Source organism: Myxocyprinus asiaticus, chromosome 27 (genome assembly GCF_019703515.2).
Source record: "Myxocyprinus asiaticus isolate MX2 ecotype Aquarium Trade chromosome 27, UBuf_Myxa_2, whole genome shotgun sequence".
NCBI lineage: Eukaryota > Metazoa > Chordata > Actinopteri > Cypriniformes > Catostomidae > Myxocyprinus > Myxocyprinus asiaticus.
This window is the reverse complement of record NC_059370.1, coordinates 39443190-39462683: the sequence shown is the minus strand read 5'-3', so window position 1 is coordinate 39462683 and position 19494 is coordinate 39443190. Positions and strand designations below refer to the sequence as shown.

The 19494-nt window shown below is 36.8% G+C and overlaps 1 protein-coding gene across 4 annotated transcripts in view; it reads left to right on the top strand.

The window, feature by feature from the left end:
* Window positions 1-8598: 8598 nt before the first annotated feature.
* The window catches only part of LOC127417740 (LIM and calponin homology domains-containing protein 1-like), a 117443-nt gene continuing 106547 nt past the window's right edge, over window positions 8599-19494 (top strand). For all 4 annotated transcript variants that reach the window (XM_051657931.1, XM_051657932.1, XM_051657930.1 and 1 more), the window contains exon 1: window positions 8599-8836. In XM_051657931.1, the coding sequence (XP_051513891.1) occupies window positions 8717-8836 (120 nt within the window). In that variant the 5' untranslated portion in view covers window positions 8599-8716. The remainder of the gene's footprint in view (window positions 8837-19494) is intronic.

Genomic DNA, 19494 nt, shown 5'->3' with positions numbered 1-19494 from the left:
AGTATTTGGGTGAGAAGCACATTGTGTATATACCAGGTATCATGCAAATGGCTTTCAGGAACAACTAGAGACAATATACAGTATGACACTCAGAACACTTCACTGCAGAATTCTGCTTCTAAACAGTGCTCAATAGATAGTCACATCACGTTCCTTCCATGTGCTTTATCCTGTGCAGATATCAAGCAGAAGTAACCAGGTTTACTATTTAGCTTGTAAAACTTTAGTGTAACTTACAAACAGGGTTACTAAGTGATTCTAGCACACGTTATAGTTTTGAGACAGCATGATATAATTGCATATTGTAATTGTTTTGCAGTGCTGCCAACTTAGCTAACAGGCCCTTTATCGCAAGTGTTTTGTTGTAAATAAACTTTTCAGTGGTTGTAACATACTAAGACATGCATTGAAATCATTGTCAGTGGGAACTGACAGCATGCCACAAATGTTGTCTGTAAACATTGTTATAAATGACCCAGAATATTCATTTAAATCAAGACCTTTACTGATGTGTCTCTCTCTTGCCTTCCGTACAAACTGACAAATACACCTCTGATGGATGGTTATACAGAGGTATGAAATGACTTTACAATAAAGCTGTGAAATATAGAGATGAAGTGTAATCCAAAGAAATCTGTCAGAGAATTGGTAGAATACTTGTCAATATTAATCTATTCTTCTGTGACGTTGAACAAAGTCAGTCATGTCATTTATTGTCATACTCTGCTACAGTCTTCTCCATATGTTTTCTCCTGCAGTGATTCCTGCTGTAACTGTTGCTGTAGCTGCTCTTCTTACTCTGATTATTCTCTGGCTGATCTGTAAAAGAAGAGCTGGTGAGTTTTTTTTTTCAAGATTCATAACATTCTGTAACAATCAACTAAAAGTGACAAGGGCTTCTACATTTTATTATGTTCTGCAAATAATGTTCTCTTAAAGTTACAGTTTGAGAGATTGGGCAAGTGTGTGTGTGTGTGTGTGTGTGTGTGTGTGTGTGTGTACATTTTCTGTATATATTCCTGTATTTGATCATTAATATATTTCTTTTAGACAAAAGTAAAAAGGCTCAGTAAATATTGGAACCTCAGTTTCTTTGTAGTAACATACCACTGATAAAATAATTTTATTTAATTGTGAGATATTTTCATTTTAAGTCAGATTTGTGTTCAGGGGTCAGATAAGAGGTCAGATCATGCAGTCTGTGAGATGATCAACAATTTCATCCCTCCTGCTGTTGATGTTCGTGTTAGTAAACAACAAGATGAAATTCACACAATCACAACTTATTCATATTTACACACATTTGACAGATGCCATGGTACTTTATAACTGTCCATTCTGTAGGCTGTTTTAAATTCTAATACACACTGGTGGCCAAAAGTTTGGAATAATGTACAGATTTTGCTCTTATGGAAAGAAATTGGTACTTTTATTCACCAAAGTGGCATTCAACTGATCACAATGTATAGTCAGGACATTAATAATGTGAAAAATTACTATTACAATTTGAATTTTTTTTTCAGAACTTCATAAACTTCAAAGAGTTCTCATCAAAAAAATCCTCCACGTGCAGCAATGACAGCTTTACAGATCCTTGTCATTCTAGCTGTCAGTCTGTCCAGATACTCTGATGACATTTCACCCCACACTTCCTGTAGCACTTGCCATAGATGTGGCTGTCTTGTCGGGCATTTCTCACACACCTTACAGTCTAGCTGATCCCACAAAAGCTCAATGGGGTTAAGATCCATAACACTCTTTTCCAGTTATCTGTTGTCCAATGTCTGTGTTTCTTTGCCCACTCTAACCTTTTCTTTTTGTTTTTCTCTTTCAAAAGTGGCTTTTTCTCTGCAATTCTTCCCATAAGGCCTGCACCCCTGAGTCTTCTCTTTACTGTTGTACATGAAACTGGTGTTGAGCAGGTAGAATTCAATGAAGCTGTCAGCTGAGGACATGTGAGGCATCTATTTCTCAAACCAGAGACTCTGATGTACTTATCCTCTTGTTTAGTTTTACATCTGGGCCTTCCACATCTCTTTCTGTCCTTGTTAGAGCCAGTTGTCCTTTGTCTTTGAAGACTGTAGTGTACACCTTTGTATGAAATCTTTGAATGAAATTTCAAGCATTGTATAGCCTTCATTCCTCAAAACAATGATTGACTGATGGGTTTCTAGAGAAAGCTGTTTCTTTTTTGCCATTTTTGACCTAATATTGACCTTAAGACATGCCAGTCTATTGCATACGGTGGCAACTCAAAAACAAACACAAAGACAATGTTGAGCTTCATTTAATGAACCAAATAGCTTTCAGCAGTGTTTGATATAATGGCAAGTGATTTTCTAGTACCAAATTAACAATTGAGCATGATTACTCAAGGATGAGGTGTTGGAGTGATGGCTGCTGGAAATGGGGCCTGTCTAGATTTGATCAAAAATGACTTTTTTCAAATAGTGATGGTGCTGTTTTTTACATCAGTCATACATGTAAATTACATACATTTTTTACATACATAATGTCCTGACTGTACTTTGTGATCAGTTGAATGCCACTTTGGTGAATTAAAGTACCAATTTCCTTCCGAAACAGCAAAATCTGTACATTATTCCAAACTTTTGGCTGCCAGTGTACTTTATAATATACTGTACACCAGGTCTGTTAACACACAGCAGTTCAGTGGTACAAGAAATTAATTTAACCATACACTGCGGCATCTATGTAAAATAGTTATATTACTGATTATAGTCATATAGTTCTGATTATTAATTAAGAATACTTAGTCATTCTACAGAAATATCATAACCATGTTTCCATTGATGTTTAGAAGAAGACAGATGATGTGGCTTGTGCTGAGGTCATCACTTCCAAAAAAGCACTTTCTAACAGACACAATGTAAGTAATGAATCCTTGACGTTTTCTAATGCTTTTGTCCATGTATACTGTCTTATTTATGATAGGATATTACAAGAATTACTTTTTTAAAAAAAAGTACTTTTTTTTTTTTTTTAAACATAATTGACTGTATCTCTGTTGGTCATTTAGGTTCAGTCTGATGATAAAGTGATGTACGCTGCCATCAGAGGAGCAAATGGATTCCAGGAAAAATGCAGTGCAATTTATAATCTAGAATCTATGATCTAGAAGTCACCCAAATAAATACCAAAGACCACAGTAATAAAATAAGCAGAGATTTATAGCATGGTGGAATAATATGACAATTTAACAGTGTTTATTACCAGCATTTCTATTTTCAAATACTCTGTTGATTTTATCATATGCTAACAAATTTCTAAGATGCCCACTGGTGAAAACAGAATCAGTTACATAAAAAGATTTTACAGCTTTGTATTGTTTGCTATGAGAGCTTTATGTTTGTGTATGTGTATGTGATATTTTGTTAAACTGTTATATGAAATCTTATACTAGATCTATGTCTGGCAGAATTAATGTAATTTAAATTAGTTTTTAAACTTATAACAGCATCAAAATTTTAACTTGTCCATTCAGAGGCAATATTTGCCTACAGGATTTTATAGTCAGGGGTCTTTTTAACCTTTATGAGGGCATAATTGTTTCTGACCATAAGAAAATACACAGTATATTTAGTATACAGTAACATATCTGTTATTGTTTATGCCTAATACTTACATTTAATCGATTCATTAAAATAAACTCTTAGCCTAAAACTATAGTATAATTAGGCCTAATAGAGTAATAATAAGGATTATATCAGTTATGACAAACAGAGAAATTGATTATGCTTTTTTTTTTGTCCACCAATAATCCCAGGTTAGAACAGTAACCAGGCTGTTAAACATACAAACAGTTAAACAAACGTAGTCACTGTGCTCTCCCAGCAAGTTCAGGTGCAAAGGCCAAGGAACTGTTAAAAAAATAAGAGAAGGTCTGCACTCTGAAAATGTCTCTAACCTTTTATAACCTTTTATACATGTTTTTTTTTTTTTTTTTGTAGTCACACACCACATCTGATTTTTACCAACACATTGGGCAAATTGCGAGATTTCTTGTAAGTGAACAAAGAACGATGTTTAAAAGTATCCTTCAAGAGGGGATCAGAGGCAAAAAATAAATTAAAAAAAATATATATATTTATTGACATTGGCAGGGCCATTTCTGAGCATATGGTGGTCCAAAAAGTGAAATCGTACTTGGAGACCACATACCCCACTTAGAGAATAACACCGCAATACAGTCTTCAACAAATCTGAATGTATTAACTTTAAACTGGAACATATTAATTACCCTAAGTGTCCACTTATACCGCTTATAGATAGAAACGGCCCTGGACAATGGATTTGATGCTATATAGTATAGATGCTGTCAGTATAGGTAAGGACATAGTTAACTGAAAAAGGGTTGTTTGTTTTTGTTTTCTTTCTGTGCATTATTTAATAATTGAACTATATTTGACATTTTTACTTTATCAAATGCAGATTGAAACCAAATTCCTCTTCTGAATCACAAATTTATCTTAGTCGGTAGAGTTGGCTAAAGGGTAAACCTTTATTCAGAGGTAATGGCTGATGGCTATCTGCAGAAAGTAATGTATTTTTATCTGTTAAATGTTTACTTAAATGTTAAAGCATGTTAATCATGTCACTCCCAGTTTCCTACTAAATGAGAAGTGTGTGTGTGTGTGTGTTTGTTTTCTCAGAAAACAGAAGAAGAGTTAAGAAGATATGGAGATACCAACATGTAACAATAAAAATGTTACAAATATTTATTTACATAAAGTATCGCTTTCAAACTAATTTGTCAATATTGTGTAGATTGCTTCAAAATTCCAAACAGAAGTTAACAAGTACTTTTTTTTTCATTATCAAACTATGAAGATCATTCGGGTTCAGTCTAATGATGATCAAATGACTTTTGAGAGGAACAACAGCTGGAATTAAAGCTAACAATTGAATCTTTTCTAGTGGTGTTTATGATTTTACACAATATCAAGAACTCAAGTAATTATGGTAGTAGTGTAAAAAAAATAAATACACTGTCAAAATTCCCATAAGATGTTTATTAAATAGTTTGTCTTTTTTTTTTTCAAGGAAAGTTCTATCATAAACCCCAAAAGGAGATTGTGAAACAAAGTAGTGAAGACAAGTTTAAGATAAGGCAAATTTACTGTGATCTACAGTACTGTGCAAAAGTCTTAGGCACATAAAATGTTTCACAAAAGCATTTGTCTTAAGATGGTTATTTATATCTTCAGCTTTAGTGTGTCGATAGGAAATATAAACGTTAGACTCCCAAACATTACTTTTGCAAATAGAAAAGATTAGAATAGAAGAACAGGGAGCCCTGCAACAGATGTCATGGCCCCCACAGAGCCCCCCACTGAACATAGAGTCAGTCTGAGACCAGCAGAGAAATCATGGAGCATCAATAAACCTAACAGGAATTATTAAACGACAGATGATAGGTCAAGCAAGTTTAAAGAGCTTGTGTGAAATGGATCTAACAGGTTCAAGGTATACCATAAATAAGGGCCCTGAAATAAAATGCAGTTAAGGAATAATATTGTAGTTAATGAGAATTATTGGAAAAAATGTGACAATAATATTTGCATTGAGGAAAAATACTGAGCTGCTGAAAAGAAGAGATCTTTAAACTTCAATTTAGCATTTCCATGTTCAGTTCTTTTCCTTTTCCTATGCGTTCATGATTTGAAAACAATTTGTAAATGGTTTTTGGATGGGTTGGATCATAGAGCCAATTGCTTTTAGCAAAATAAACAAAATTCACATAATAATAAAAAACAAATAATAATGCACTATATCATGAAATTGTTATTAATATCATAAAGAGAAATCTCCATTTAATTATCCAAGTAGTTTTACATATTAAAATGAGATTGCCAGCCGGATATCGCACACGCGCATTGCCTGCGACAAATACCAGCACTCCAACATACAACAGTATGCGCACGCGCATTTGACTTCATTTCTGCAGATTTCATCTTTACGCCACTAGGTGGCGACAAATTAGCGTCTTTTTTATGTGCTACTACGAGTGAGTCATTGAATCAATGATTCAACTGATTCCTTAAAAAACACTGAGCCCTTAAAAACTGCAATAATTGGAATGAACGAGAATGATTTGTTCACTTAAAAGATTAATTTAAAAGTGCTGATTCGTTCATGAATGAAACACCACTATACTGATGTCTTCAGCGTTAGCCTATCTTTAAAGGTGCACTCCTTTTTCTCTATTAAAAAACTTTTAATCCTAAAGAAATGAATTGTAATTTTGAAACATATGTATAAAAACATGACCACTCACATGATATGAGGACTCATATCAGTAACCTTATAAAAAGCTATTTTATTCTGCATGGTGCAGGTGCGCCCTCATGGGGGCTGCCATTTTAGAATCACATGACCAGCTGAATACTACTCGCTTAATCTCAGTAACCATCATGTTATTGGACACCTTCACTCTTGGATTAAAATTAATCATGGCTGATTGTGAATAGTGAATTTCTACAATGGCATCTGTAACTGAAAACTATTGATTTTGAATGATGCTGCATCCACACCACTAGGTGTCACTATAAGTCCAAGATGACACAAACAAAAAGTAACTGAGTGCACCTTTAATCATATATTTGTTACAGGTCCCGAGCAAATATGGGACTGTAAGCAGTTTAATGAAAATGTTGCAGATCTGTAAATAATTAATAATGGAGAGGTGTTCGTTTGCTGTAGTCCTTACCGAGTTTGTTACCTCATTGAAATAATATCTTGTAGCCAGAACATATATTGCCACATTCCCATGAGTTAATATGTCGTTGTCTTAACACACTAAGATGTTCACACAAGTTTCTAGAGACCAACACAAAACTAAGTTCACCGAATCCGTCCCTTGCCAAACATCGTACTGAAGTGTGTGACTGATGGGGCCATTCAGCTCCAATTTCCTGAAGTTTTGCTCTACAGTGGTAGATAATTCTCCTACAGGCATTAGAGCAGCTTGATAAAGGATGAGTACAGTAACAAGTGGTTTATTTGACCTTATCTTCTTCCCTAGTGAGTTTATCTTTTAAATGAACACACTTTGCACATTTATAACTTGCAAAGTGGTAAATGGTAAAACCAGAGGCTTAGATCTCAAAAGCTGAAAAACAGTAGGAATAGTTAATATTCTCTGATTACCATAATCTAATCTCATCTCTTATGTCTTCCACTCTTCCCAAACAAAGAAACTGTGTGTGTGTGTGTGTGTGTGTGTGTGTGTGTGTGTGTGTGTGTGTGTGTGTGTGTGTGTGTGTGAGAGAGAGAGAGAGAGAGAGAGAGAGAGTGTGTGTGTTTTTACATGCACACAGGTGGAATACCTGTTAAAGTAATCCCATTTTAGCGACAGTAGCTCTTGTTAAACACTAGATGGCAGTAATGCATCTCGTCAAAGGTTATTAAAAGAAATGTGGGTTATTACCAAAAGATAACTATCAAAAAGCAAAAGTCAAAACGTTGCATTATATCATGCAGATCATAATACAAACTCAAATAGTTAGAAATGTCATGAAACTTAAAAATAGTATAAATAGGACGATATTTTCATACAGTGGCCCCAAAAAGTATTTGGACACTTAAAGGAATATTCCAGGTTCAATACAAGTTAAGCTCAATTGACAGCATTTGTGGGATAATATTGACTGTCACAAAAATATCTTTTGACTTGCACCTCCTTTTCTTAAAGAAAGAAAGAAGAAAGAAAGAAGCAGAAATGTGGGTTACAGTGAGGCACTTACACTTATGGAAGTGAATGGGGGCCAATTTTTTAATACAAACTTTTTCAAAAGTAGGGGAAGACCTTAACTTTTTCTCTTGACCATAGATGACACTAAATCTCATCTCAATACCTTCATTGAATGTCTGTGCTCCTCTTAATCTTGATATTTCATCTGAATATCAACATTTGTGAGATTTATTCCACCCTGATCTAATTTTTGGTCATTGGAAAATAGTGATCTGTGACATTCTATTATGTTGGCTATCAAAAGTTTTTATGTCTATTTGTTAATGGGGATCTGTGGACACATTAAAGTATTTAGATTTTTGGAGGAAAAATGTATATTTTTATTTTGAAGTGACAAAGCCAAATATAGGACCTACAAACAAATGACTCGATCTCATTTTCGTAATAAGACATTATGTTTCCTGACCTGCAAGTTTCAAGGTGACCTTAGAGTGCATTTTCTCTTTCTTTAAAATAAACGCCATATAGTGTGTTATCAAATGCAATAACGTTTACACCTTTTTAATTGTGGCTTAAGTGCCCAAATACTTTTCGAGGTCACATATATCAATATTTAAACGAACTACTGGACTGCTCTGCACTATATGATGTTTGTTAATGACTTGTTAATGAAAGTTCTTATGATGACATTATGCCTCTGGAGGAAGGCATTAGAAGTGGGCGTGAGCTGGGCGGTTGGGATGTGAAGCTCCGCTCTGATTGGCTGTCTGAGCCACTGTGGGCGGAGGTGGGACGCAAAGCTCGGCTCTGATTGGCTGTCTGAGCCGCTCCGCGAGACGACGGCGCACTGCGTCTCTCATCTAATCTGCGATTGCGGCAGCAGCGCAGTTCTGCGTCACGACACGCATACAGAGTCCTGAAATAACTTTACCTGCCGAGTTGCGTGACTTTTTTCATCACCCAAAGGGCGTAAGTTGGGTTTTATCAAAGCACCAGATCTAAATGGCTAGTCCAGGTTCGGATGCAGGACGGCATCTTTCTCTGCAGCCTCTTCATCATCATTATCATCACACCGAACCGGCGCCCGAACCTGCTGTCCGCGAGGCGCAGAGATGGATAGAGGTGCGTGACGTCATGGCACTGCGTTATTTGCTGATACAATGTATCTCTCTGATACATGCGCTTGTTGAAGCTTTGCAACATTTGTTTCAGGTTTAACAGTAAATGCGCAGGGATCTCCGGTGTCTACAAGTAGCTTGATGTTCGCTTAGAATTGCATCATTTAGATGTTCTTGGACCTTAGAGGGGCTACGTGTGGTCACCTGTTGAAATAAATTAGGGCTTTCATCTGACTTTCGTCTGAAAGAATTCCTAAAGGAATGTAAATGGAATTTGTACCATAATTTAGAACCAATCCTAATGGGATCAAACCAGAATCCTATAAGAATCAAATAAGATCCTGTTGCATTAGCTGAAGTTCCTTTTTCTGTTCATTTATTTCAGATTTTCAGTTTATTTAGTTCTAAGACAACATATTTTAAGTCTAATAGGAAATGTGCAGGTATTTCTAGTGTCTGCAAATGTTGGGATGTTAAATGTTCTTGTTGTTGACACTTGTTGACAAAATAGGGGTTTGTCAAAAAATTCCTTTAATGAATGTGAATTGAATTACTATCATAATTTGTAATCATTCCTAATATTAAGTTTTCATTCAAGCAAAAAAATAAAATAAATAAATAATAATAATAAAAAAAAGAATTCTAATTTATGATAGAAATCCCATTAGCATTCCTTAGGAATTATTTGACTCGGGGCATTGGTATAGATTCGTTCCCTTTTATTAATATAGTATGGGATGGTATGTGCATACTATGAGTGGCATTCACTCTATGCAGACATTTCTATACATTTACACTAATGTATGGCTCATAATGACTCCTTTAACTTATAAATGGAAGATGCCAACCTATTAAGACATGACACTCATTTTAGTGCTGGCTGGATAATGTTTAAATCTTATAATGCTTGGATTGTCTTTTATATATTGCATCAGGGAGAAGCTATACCATTTATCCTTTCATGACCCAACTGAAGCAAGCCTTTGTAATTATTGACAGGACAGATAGATTTGTATATAACACATTTGACCTGCTTTTTGCATTCACACTGAGGCAAATATAAACAATCTGGCGCATTTGGAATGCAGTTCAAGAGTATTACATGAAGTCAGAGTAGCATACACCTGAAATCATTTGTAGTCACAAAAATGTGCCTGATGCTTACCCCATAACTGTCTTTGAACATCAACAATGCTGGCTCATTCAGGCTGACTTGTGGTGCTCATACCAATGCCAGATGCCCCAAATAACTGTTTATTGAAAAGCACACACCTCAGATAGGCTTTTGTAAGCAGAGTTCAATGTAACAAAGCTCATAGCTTTTCTGTCCATTGTGCTGATACTGTGATCTTTGTATGAAACTGGGAGTGTTTTCACAGCGCAGGGATAAGGTGTGCCTCTCCAAAGTCTCATTTAGTGTATGTATGATCTCGCACCTATGTCAACTTACTTAAGCATATGTAAACAGACCATCCACCTTGTCATGAGTTGTTACATGGGTCTGTAGAAGTTGTTTTATTTTGATATATTGTCTTCAGGGCAGCACTGATAAAAGCCATTGTATTATGTGCATTGCCCCCAAAACCGTAGGATTTTTCAGGTATTTCCGGAGATTTTATTTTTTTAATTTCAACAAAGGGCTATGTGCCTTGTGATGTTGACATAAAAAATGTTTCCATCCAAGTTGAGTATTTAAATTATGCGAAAAACCATAGTATCGCAAAAACAATGTGCGACTAAAGCCACTTTTCCATCGCTTGTGTTTAAAAGAACAAAATCATCATTTCTGGAGAAATTGTAGCCACTGTGACTCCTTTATTACTAAAATACTCACGGTTTTGAGCACACAGACAAAACACTTAAAGAACGTTGTCTCACCACACAGAACAGGGAGCGCTATGTGTATGCGTTTCTCCATCTTTATATCTTTGCTGTTTGGATCTAAGATATTATTCAAAAGTGTCAATAAACCTGCTCTTCAGGGCCTGGGAAGTTCAGCGAGTATTGACGCTGACTACCACCCCTGGAGTCGCGAGTTCGAATCCAGGGCGTGCTGACTGACTCCAGCCAGGTCTCCTAAGCAACTAAATTGGCCCGGTTGCTAGGGAGGGTAGAGTCACATGGGGTAACCTCCTTGTGGTCACTATAATGTGGTTCGCTTTCGGAGGGGCGCGTGATGAGTTGTGTGTGAATGCCGTGGAGAATAGTGTGAAGCCTCTACATGCGCTATGTCTCCACGGTAATGCGCTCACCAAGCCACGTGATAAGATGCGCGGATTGACAATCTCAGACACGGAGGCAACTGAGATTCGTCCTCCACCACCCGGATTGAGGCGAGTCACTTCGCCACCATGAGGACTTAGAGCGCAATGGAAATTGGGCATTCCAAATTGTGGAGAAAAAGGGGAGAAATAAATAAATAAATAAATCTGCTCTTCGAGAAACAGTTCAAGTTTGTATTCGACTTATTTACTCTAACTCCATGCACTGCAGGCATTGGATTTTCTAGACACCATTATTTCAGGATGACTTGACCAACATTTCAGATGCAATGATTGGTCCGTTGGTTAGTCCAGTTATGAACGAGGTATTCAGTCACATGAATTTTTTGATGCGCATCTTGTATTCCTAATAGATTCATAGGAGTTTATTTGATAAATGTGTTTCCATCATTCTTAATGCACATTTCTTTTTATCAAATAAAAATTTTGTTTTTTTTTTATTTATTTTTTATTTTTTATTTCATCCCCTTTTTTGGAATTTGGAATGCCCAATTCCCACTGCTTATGGTGCGGTTACTCACCTCAATCTGGGTGGCGGAGGACAAGTCTCAGTTGCCTCGGCATATGATACAGTCAATCCGCGCATCTTATCACGTGGCTCGTTGTGCATGACACCGTGGAGACTCACAGCATGTGGAGGCTCATGCTACTCTCCGCGATCCATGCACAATTTACCATGTGCCCCATTGAGAGCGAGAACCACTAATCACGACCACGAGGAGGTTACCCCATGTGACTCTACCCTCCCTAGCAACCGGGCCAATTTGGTTGCTTAGGAGACCTGGCTGGAGTCACTCAGCACACCCTGGATTCGAACTCGCCACTCCAGGGGTGGTAGTCAGTGTCAATACTTGCTGAGCTACCCAGGCCCCCCAAAATTTAGTTTTTTATGTGCATTTTGAAGATTTTATTCGCATCTTGGTTTTTCCATCCAGCAGTTTTAATGCGATATCCCAAAATGTGCATAAAAATATGTGGATAGAAACCCAGCTAATGTCCAATGATAAAAAAAAAAAAGTAAGACTCAATATAGGCTAATTGGATTATACCTTAAACTAGATTTGTAAATTTTCCAGAGAAAATATGAGTGGTTGCCCATGCAGAACTTTCCACCAGGATGCTATGGTGTTCTGAGTAGTTGCCAGGGTGTTGCTAGGGTGTTCTTTGTGGTCGCTTATTGGACGAGTTAAAAGAGCTCAATCTCTATGATATTTGTGTCCCTCCTTCAATGTAAGTCTATGGGATGTTTTGCCCATTTTACCATCTTTTAGGCAAAAATCACAGACATAGGCTTGCCAGACATAGGTAAGACTGATCAATTTAACTGATTGTCTAGATGATATTTGAGGAAGACAGCAGTCAGAAAAACAGTTTAAAACCCTGTTGACTTGGCATATAAAGATCATTTTTCAAAATCCAATCAATTCCTGATGGATAAAATCAAGGCCCATCTTTAAATTTTTCTTATTTCTTTTTCGGATATGTCACATTACAGAAGTAAAATTGGTTGTGAACACCATTTCACGTTGACTTTAAGCTGAGAGCCTGAGACTAAGCTAGACACATTGGTAAACTTGGGATCATTGGAGTTGCTAAATAAAACTTAGTCCCAATTTAGGATGTGCTTTGTCAACTCACCAGCATTATGACACAGCTCACTGCACAGTGCCTGGGGGAGTCATCGTTTTAGCATTAGAGGTTGTTATAATTGGCTTGGGGGGCACATTAAATGCATTGTCATCTGTTTATACTGCTTACAGGCATGTGGACAATAACAGTGATTTGTTCTGCAGCTGCATGTTCATTTAATTGCATATTATGTAGGCTATTACGTATTACATGTGATAAGAAAAAAATAAATAAGCACAATTTTTACAATTTCTGAAAATGTGAGCATTGCTTGAACGTGCAGAATTCACTGCCATGATACTCAAGTATTATGGGTGGTTGATTGGGTGTTGCAATGGGTTTGCTTGCTTTGCAAAGGTGTTCTGAGGGCTTTTCAGTGCATAGGTTGCTAGGGTGTTCTGATTGGTTGCTAGGTTGTTTCTGATAAAGGGATAGTTCACCCAAAAATGAAAATTATCTCATAATTTACTCACCCTCATGCCATCCCAGAAATTTATGACTTGTCTTTCTTCTGCAGAACACAAACAAAGATTTTTAGAAGAATATCTTAGCTTTGTAGGTCCATACAATGAATGTAACAATTAAGGTAAAGTGAATGGTGACCAGACCTTTGAAATTCCAAAAATCACATAAAGGCAGCATAATAGTAATAAATATGACTCCAGTGATTTTATATATATTATATGTTAACACATTCTGTAAGTGAAAGTGTAGATTTATAGTAAAGAAGGACTGAAATATTGATCTGTTTCTCACCCAAAGCAATTGCATTGCTTCAGAAGACATACTGTGTATTAAACCACTGGAGTCTTATGGATTACTTTTATGCTGCCTCTATGTGATTTTTGGAGCTTGATTTCTGTTCATCATTCTTTTGCATTGTATGGACCTACAGAGCTGAGATATTCTTCTAAAAATCTTAATTTGTGTTCTGCAGAAGAAAGAAAGTCAGATACATCTGGGATGGCATGAAAGTAAGTATATAATGAGAGAATGTTCATTTTTGGATGAAGTAACCCTTTAAAATGGCTGGGGTCCCTCGTTCAATCTTTGTTTATGGGAGTTTTCCACACATTTCATCATCCTCATGGCAAAAAACGTAAGTCCGATCAGTCAGAAAAGTAATAGCAGTCCTCAATAAGCCACACAATTTGAGGTGTTATTCTTTGAGGTATCATTCATATTCAAAGCACAAACGGTATGGGATAAATTACGCAACAAAATTTAGTGGACTTAAAACTTTACGTTTGTAAAGGAGCATTTGGAGGAAATGTGGGGAAAATTTGGTGTCACAGTTTAGGCAACAACTTGACAGAGCAAAGCAATACACTCGCCAATAATAAATTATTTTCAGAACCATCTTCCCCTTTGTATTTGTTGATTTCAAACGTTATGAACAGAAGAATGGTTGGGTGTGCAAAAAGTGCAATTCCCGTGCCAGGCCTAAAGAGCCTGTTGAGAGTGTCACGTGGGGTCATTGTGTGTGTGTGTCTTCACTGATTTGTTTGATGCCATTCAAAAGGGGCTGGACTTTTTTTTTTGGAATGTGGGAAGACATTTCCTGGGGCTGTTTTGGAAAATGAGGGAAGTTTGTTCATTATTTATTGCATTGTCTGTCTGTCATGATCCTCTCTCATGTTTTTGAGCAGGTCTGTGTTTATACATGTGTGCAAAGTAAAGTTTTTCCAGTAGATATCTGCTTTGCAAAACCAATTTGGTTAGTTGATCAAGCCATGTAATGGAAGTCCCTACAATAATGTAGAGGGGTGAAATATTGTAACTTAGTCTCAGATTACACTACAATTTGGTCAGCATTAGGGTTGGTTTGATACCAAACTTTTGGCTTCTCAGTATCGATACTAAATCATAATTATCAACAAATAAATCGCCTCAGATGACCGATGAAATTACACAGAAAATGACTTTATTAACAGAACCGCATAAAAGCCTTGCAGGTATAGAAGTGTGTTACTGAAAAATACTGAATAACTCTCAAAAACCCTTGTTTTTATTAACACTAATGCAACAAGGCACATATTCCAAACGATCATATATAACGGAAAATGCACTATAGATGTAGACTGGTTAAATTTCCCTATCTGTTCTGAGTTTTTAACTCCTTTGATATACAGTATTTCGATTTTTGGACAGGAGCACAAATGGTTTTGTTTGTCCTGTGTAACACTAAAACATGTAAAACATGTGAAACATAAATATTACTATAAGCTGCTATCTTCTAATACAATCACATCCAATAATGACAGATTTCATACCACACTGTGGTAAGGTACCGAAATTAGTGAAAAGTTGATATTGTACTGTTTTGAAAATGCTGGTACTGCTGAATTTTGTTTGTACCGGTATATTGCACACTAGCAAATGTAAATTTGTAAATGATATAATTAGGGCAAATAGTTGCACAATGGTTTTTGTCTCTTCATACATATTACACAACTTTGGTAAAGTGTGAGCAGCAGGGTAACTTATAGGGGGTTGCACACTGGACGCGTCTGGTGGACGACATGGCGTGTTCTGAAATTAGAAACAATAGAAACGGTGCCAAGCTACGACTCAAAATTCTGCAGCACCACTGAGCGCAACTCGCATAGTTTTCTATTAAATTCCACCCAACTCTAGCTATCACTGAATGATATAATGTGTATATGTACTGTATCTTTCCTACAGCTTACACAATGTATTTTCAGTTACAATTATGTCTTTTGTGGTTTGACAGCTTGAATGAAACATACCGTATTCAAGGCTACATACAGAGAAATTGCTTAATAAATGTCGCCATTTCTAATTGTTTAGTTTGCACGGTTATACCAGCTTCATACACTAACCTGCAAACTCATCAACTTAACTTTTGTGTGTATGGTGAATAGATTCACAACATTTGACTGCCACCTGCACCGCATCGATGCATCCTTGTGCCATACCTGTGCCTCGTCCTATCCGGGACCGGCATCACCCCCTTGTGGTCTGCCATCCATTACATCAGACTACATTAAACAGAAGACAAACTGACAGTGAATTGGAAAGCTCACAAATTATGGTTCTAATTTGAATGTCAGCTAATGTTAATGTTTCGATGCCTCAAAAACGTATCGAGAAAGTTACGTGCCAATCAATAATCCATGTGTCAATATTTTATGACATTCCTAAAATGCATAATATACAGTATGTTCCTGGTGTAATTGTGCATGATTCATGAGTGCATGTTATTCCGAAAGAACTTGTTTTAAAAACTTATTAATCTTACCTAAAAATGTAATTACTGCCTCTAACAACTTCCGCCCCTGAAACAAAATTTATTTTGATTGATATCACCTATTGGTTAATGTTTAAGGCTACAGTGTTATGTAATACACCCTTTTTAATCTTGCCAATAGTAGTAATTTTAAGACAGTTGATGTTAATGCAATGAAAATGATGGCAATATAGCAACGAATGATAGATTTGAAAATGTGTCACCATTGTGCTACTGTATATAATTAAACTTGCATTGCCTTGGTATAGAACACCCAGTTTTCATGATCCAATCCATTCTTGATGGATTATTCTTATTGAGTATCCTGTTTCACTTGGAAGTAAAAGGGGTTGTGAATGCCATTTCATTTTGACTTAAGACCAGAAGAAGATGGTCTTGAGAAAGAGGTCCTTAAGTGGGATAAAAAAGATTTAGATAGGAGATTGGGGATCTGACGTACACAGTGGATCGGATTTGAAGAATAATTGTTTCCTTCAGTTTTTTATCCCTGGATTGCTATAATATTCCATAATGTCAACACATTGTAAGAGTTAACTCAGAGAACTACATTGCATTGTTCATATATGATCTTTATATACATTTATAGTTAAGTTAACTGTGTCGCCAGGTTAGACTTATGATACTGTAGAGAGTATCAATGCAAAATCTGAAAATACGTTTACTGGGATACTAAAAATATTTTTCTAAACAGTGTTCAGCTATTGCAATATGGTAATCCGAATAGCTTGTTTCCCAACATTGAACACTGAAAAACTGCTACAACTAAGCCAAATCTGCTTTTCCAACAAGACCATTCAATCCATTATGCTGGGATCTGTCGAATTTGAGTCCAGATGGCCAAAGTACCTCACCGTATTAGGAAAGGGGGTTAAAGAAAATGGGGCTTTGAGGTTTTACTCGTTCACTGGAGCTTAAACTCTTTATTGGACTTCTTATACTTTCAGAAATCTTCATGGTTTGGTCTGTTTGAATGGCTTTCTTTGCTTCCAGTAGTTATTAATGGACTGATTGTTTGGCGAATGTCAGTGGATTCTCTAGTCTACATGGTCAGATGCTCTCATCCAGAAACAAACACACACTTAAATGCTTGAAATACAGTACTCTGCTACTTCAGTAAGTGCTGTAAGTGGGGCATAGCTTTAGAGACATGCAGTATATGTGTGCATCCAAGACGTGCATGTGTTTGGGGATGTTTTAAGTGGGACAGAAGTGATGTACTCTTGAGAGTTGGGCTCTTTTTGCTTATCAGGGGAAACTGCTGCCTGTACCTTACATAGACACACACACACACACACACACACACACACACACACACACACACACACACACACACACACACTATGTTTTTATATCATTGTGGGGACTCTCCATAGACTTCAATGCATTTTATGGATTTTATACAGATCTAACGATAATTTATATCCCCTAACCCTACCCTTAAACCTAACCCTCACAGAAACCTTTTTGCATTTTTACATTTTCAATAAAACATTGTTTAGTATGTTTAATAAGCCATTTCCCTTGTGAGGACCGCTGGCTGGTCCCCACAATGTAGGTGATCTCAGGTTTTACTATCCTTGTGGGACATTTGGTCCCCACAATGTAGTATAAACATGTACACACACACACACACACACACACACACACACACACACATCCTTAGAATCCTCACTCATACTGGCATACACACGTTAAACACTCAAGTACTCCCCAATAGTCCACATTTTTAAATGCTACAGTTTGCTATGGCAAGCATGAATAAATCCTGTAGATTTATGATGAAGGAGGGCTCTTTTAACTTTTGCCAGTAAGTAACCACCTAGCAACTGCCCTCAACATGCCAACAACCATCTCTAGCAATGCCCTAGCAACAATCTAGAACACCCTAGTAATCGCATAGAAACATGCTAACCAGTTTTGCACAGGCGAGCATGTTAAATTTATTTTGAAGACCCTGTGAATTCGCTTGACAAGAGTAGTTTTCTTTCCTGTATTGCCATATTTTCTATTTTAATTTAAGCAAGATGTTTGGGCTGTAGCCTACATATTGAAGAGCTTACCCATTTTATTTTTTTATTTATTTTAAATAGCCAGTAGGCTTTATTTACATAACAGACATGAACCAGGAGTTGCAATTTGCTAGTCTGTTGCAGGTGGGATTAGGGGGAGGGACATTCTCATTCTAGAGAGCATCTGCCAAAAGTGAATTTTGTCAACATATAGGAGTACGCTAGCATATTGATGGCTTTAAAGCTAACTTACACATCGACTAAAAGTGACAAAACTTTATGTACAAATCTAGTTTTATTCTTCTCTTTTGCACTCATAGCCTCCTGTCATGCTCTCACTCGTCTCACTAGTTTCTGCCTTCGGTTTGTTCATAATTTGACTGTAAAATGAACTGAGTGACTGAACAGGACTTATCTCTTTTGCTGTATGCATTAATGGTTCTCTGGAAATATCCCTTCAAAGTTTTGTCACTTAAGAATGAATGTTTATGGAAAGCTGTAATGAAGAGCTCATTAAATTGTTTTCATCTGTCCTGTGGCAGAGAAATTATTTCTATGGGATTACTTTAAAAAGCATAACTGGGATACCTGTGTGATTATTCATAAAACCTTTCTAATAGCTACTGTACATTAATTTTCTACAATGAGATATTTTCAAACTTGCTACACAAAGGATCATTTATTTGTGTGAGTGCGTGTTATAGAGTCAGAATTTACAAAATATATCATGCATTGTATGCTCCTTAAGCCATAGAGTTGAAGCCGCTCTATAATTGACTAGATTGAAAAAGTCACATCTGATTGGATACAGAGTATGTACATTAAAGGTACAGGGGGGAATTCACTAAGAATGAATTGCGCCTGTTAAAAGCACAGTTTATTTGTACATGCTGTCTGTGCTGGTTTAGCGTGTGATTCACTAAAAGAATTATGCAGATCAGGTGATGGCTCAAACACGTTCACAGAATCTGTGCTGCACGAAATTTGCATGGCGCAATTCCTGATCTTGCGGTTCGGTTCTGAGTTTTAGCCTATGTAACGGAGGGCACAGCAGACCACCGTGATCTAGCACACTCTGGAGGGACTGTACAGCATCACTCCTCTACTGTGATTTAACATGCCGAAAGTGCGCTTGACTACATAAATGCAAGGTTATAACGCTCTTCTCCAGCATTTGATCTTTATTTGATGAATTACTGCTGCCATCATGAGTAGCAAGCAAATGAACACAAACATCTCTTTTAAATAGATTTCCGTTTCAGGCAGTAATAGCGTAGTGTTTACTGCCGAATTTATTTAAATACAAAAGATGCTGGGGCCTGGGTAGCTCAGCGAGTAAATACGCTGACTACCACCCCTGGAGTCGCAAGTTCAAATCCAGTGCGTGCTGAGTGACTCCACCCATGTCTCCTAAGCCACCAAATTGGCCCGGTTGCTAGGGAGGGTAGAGTCACATGGGGTAACCTCCTCG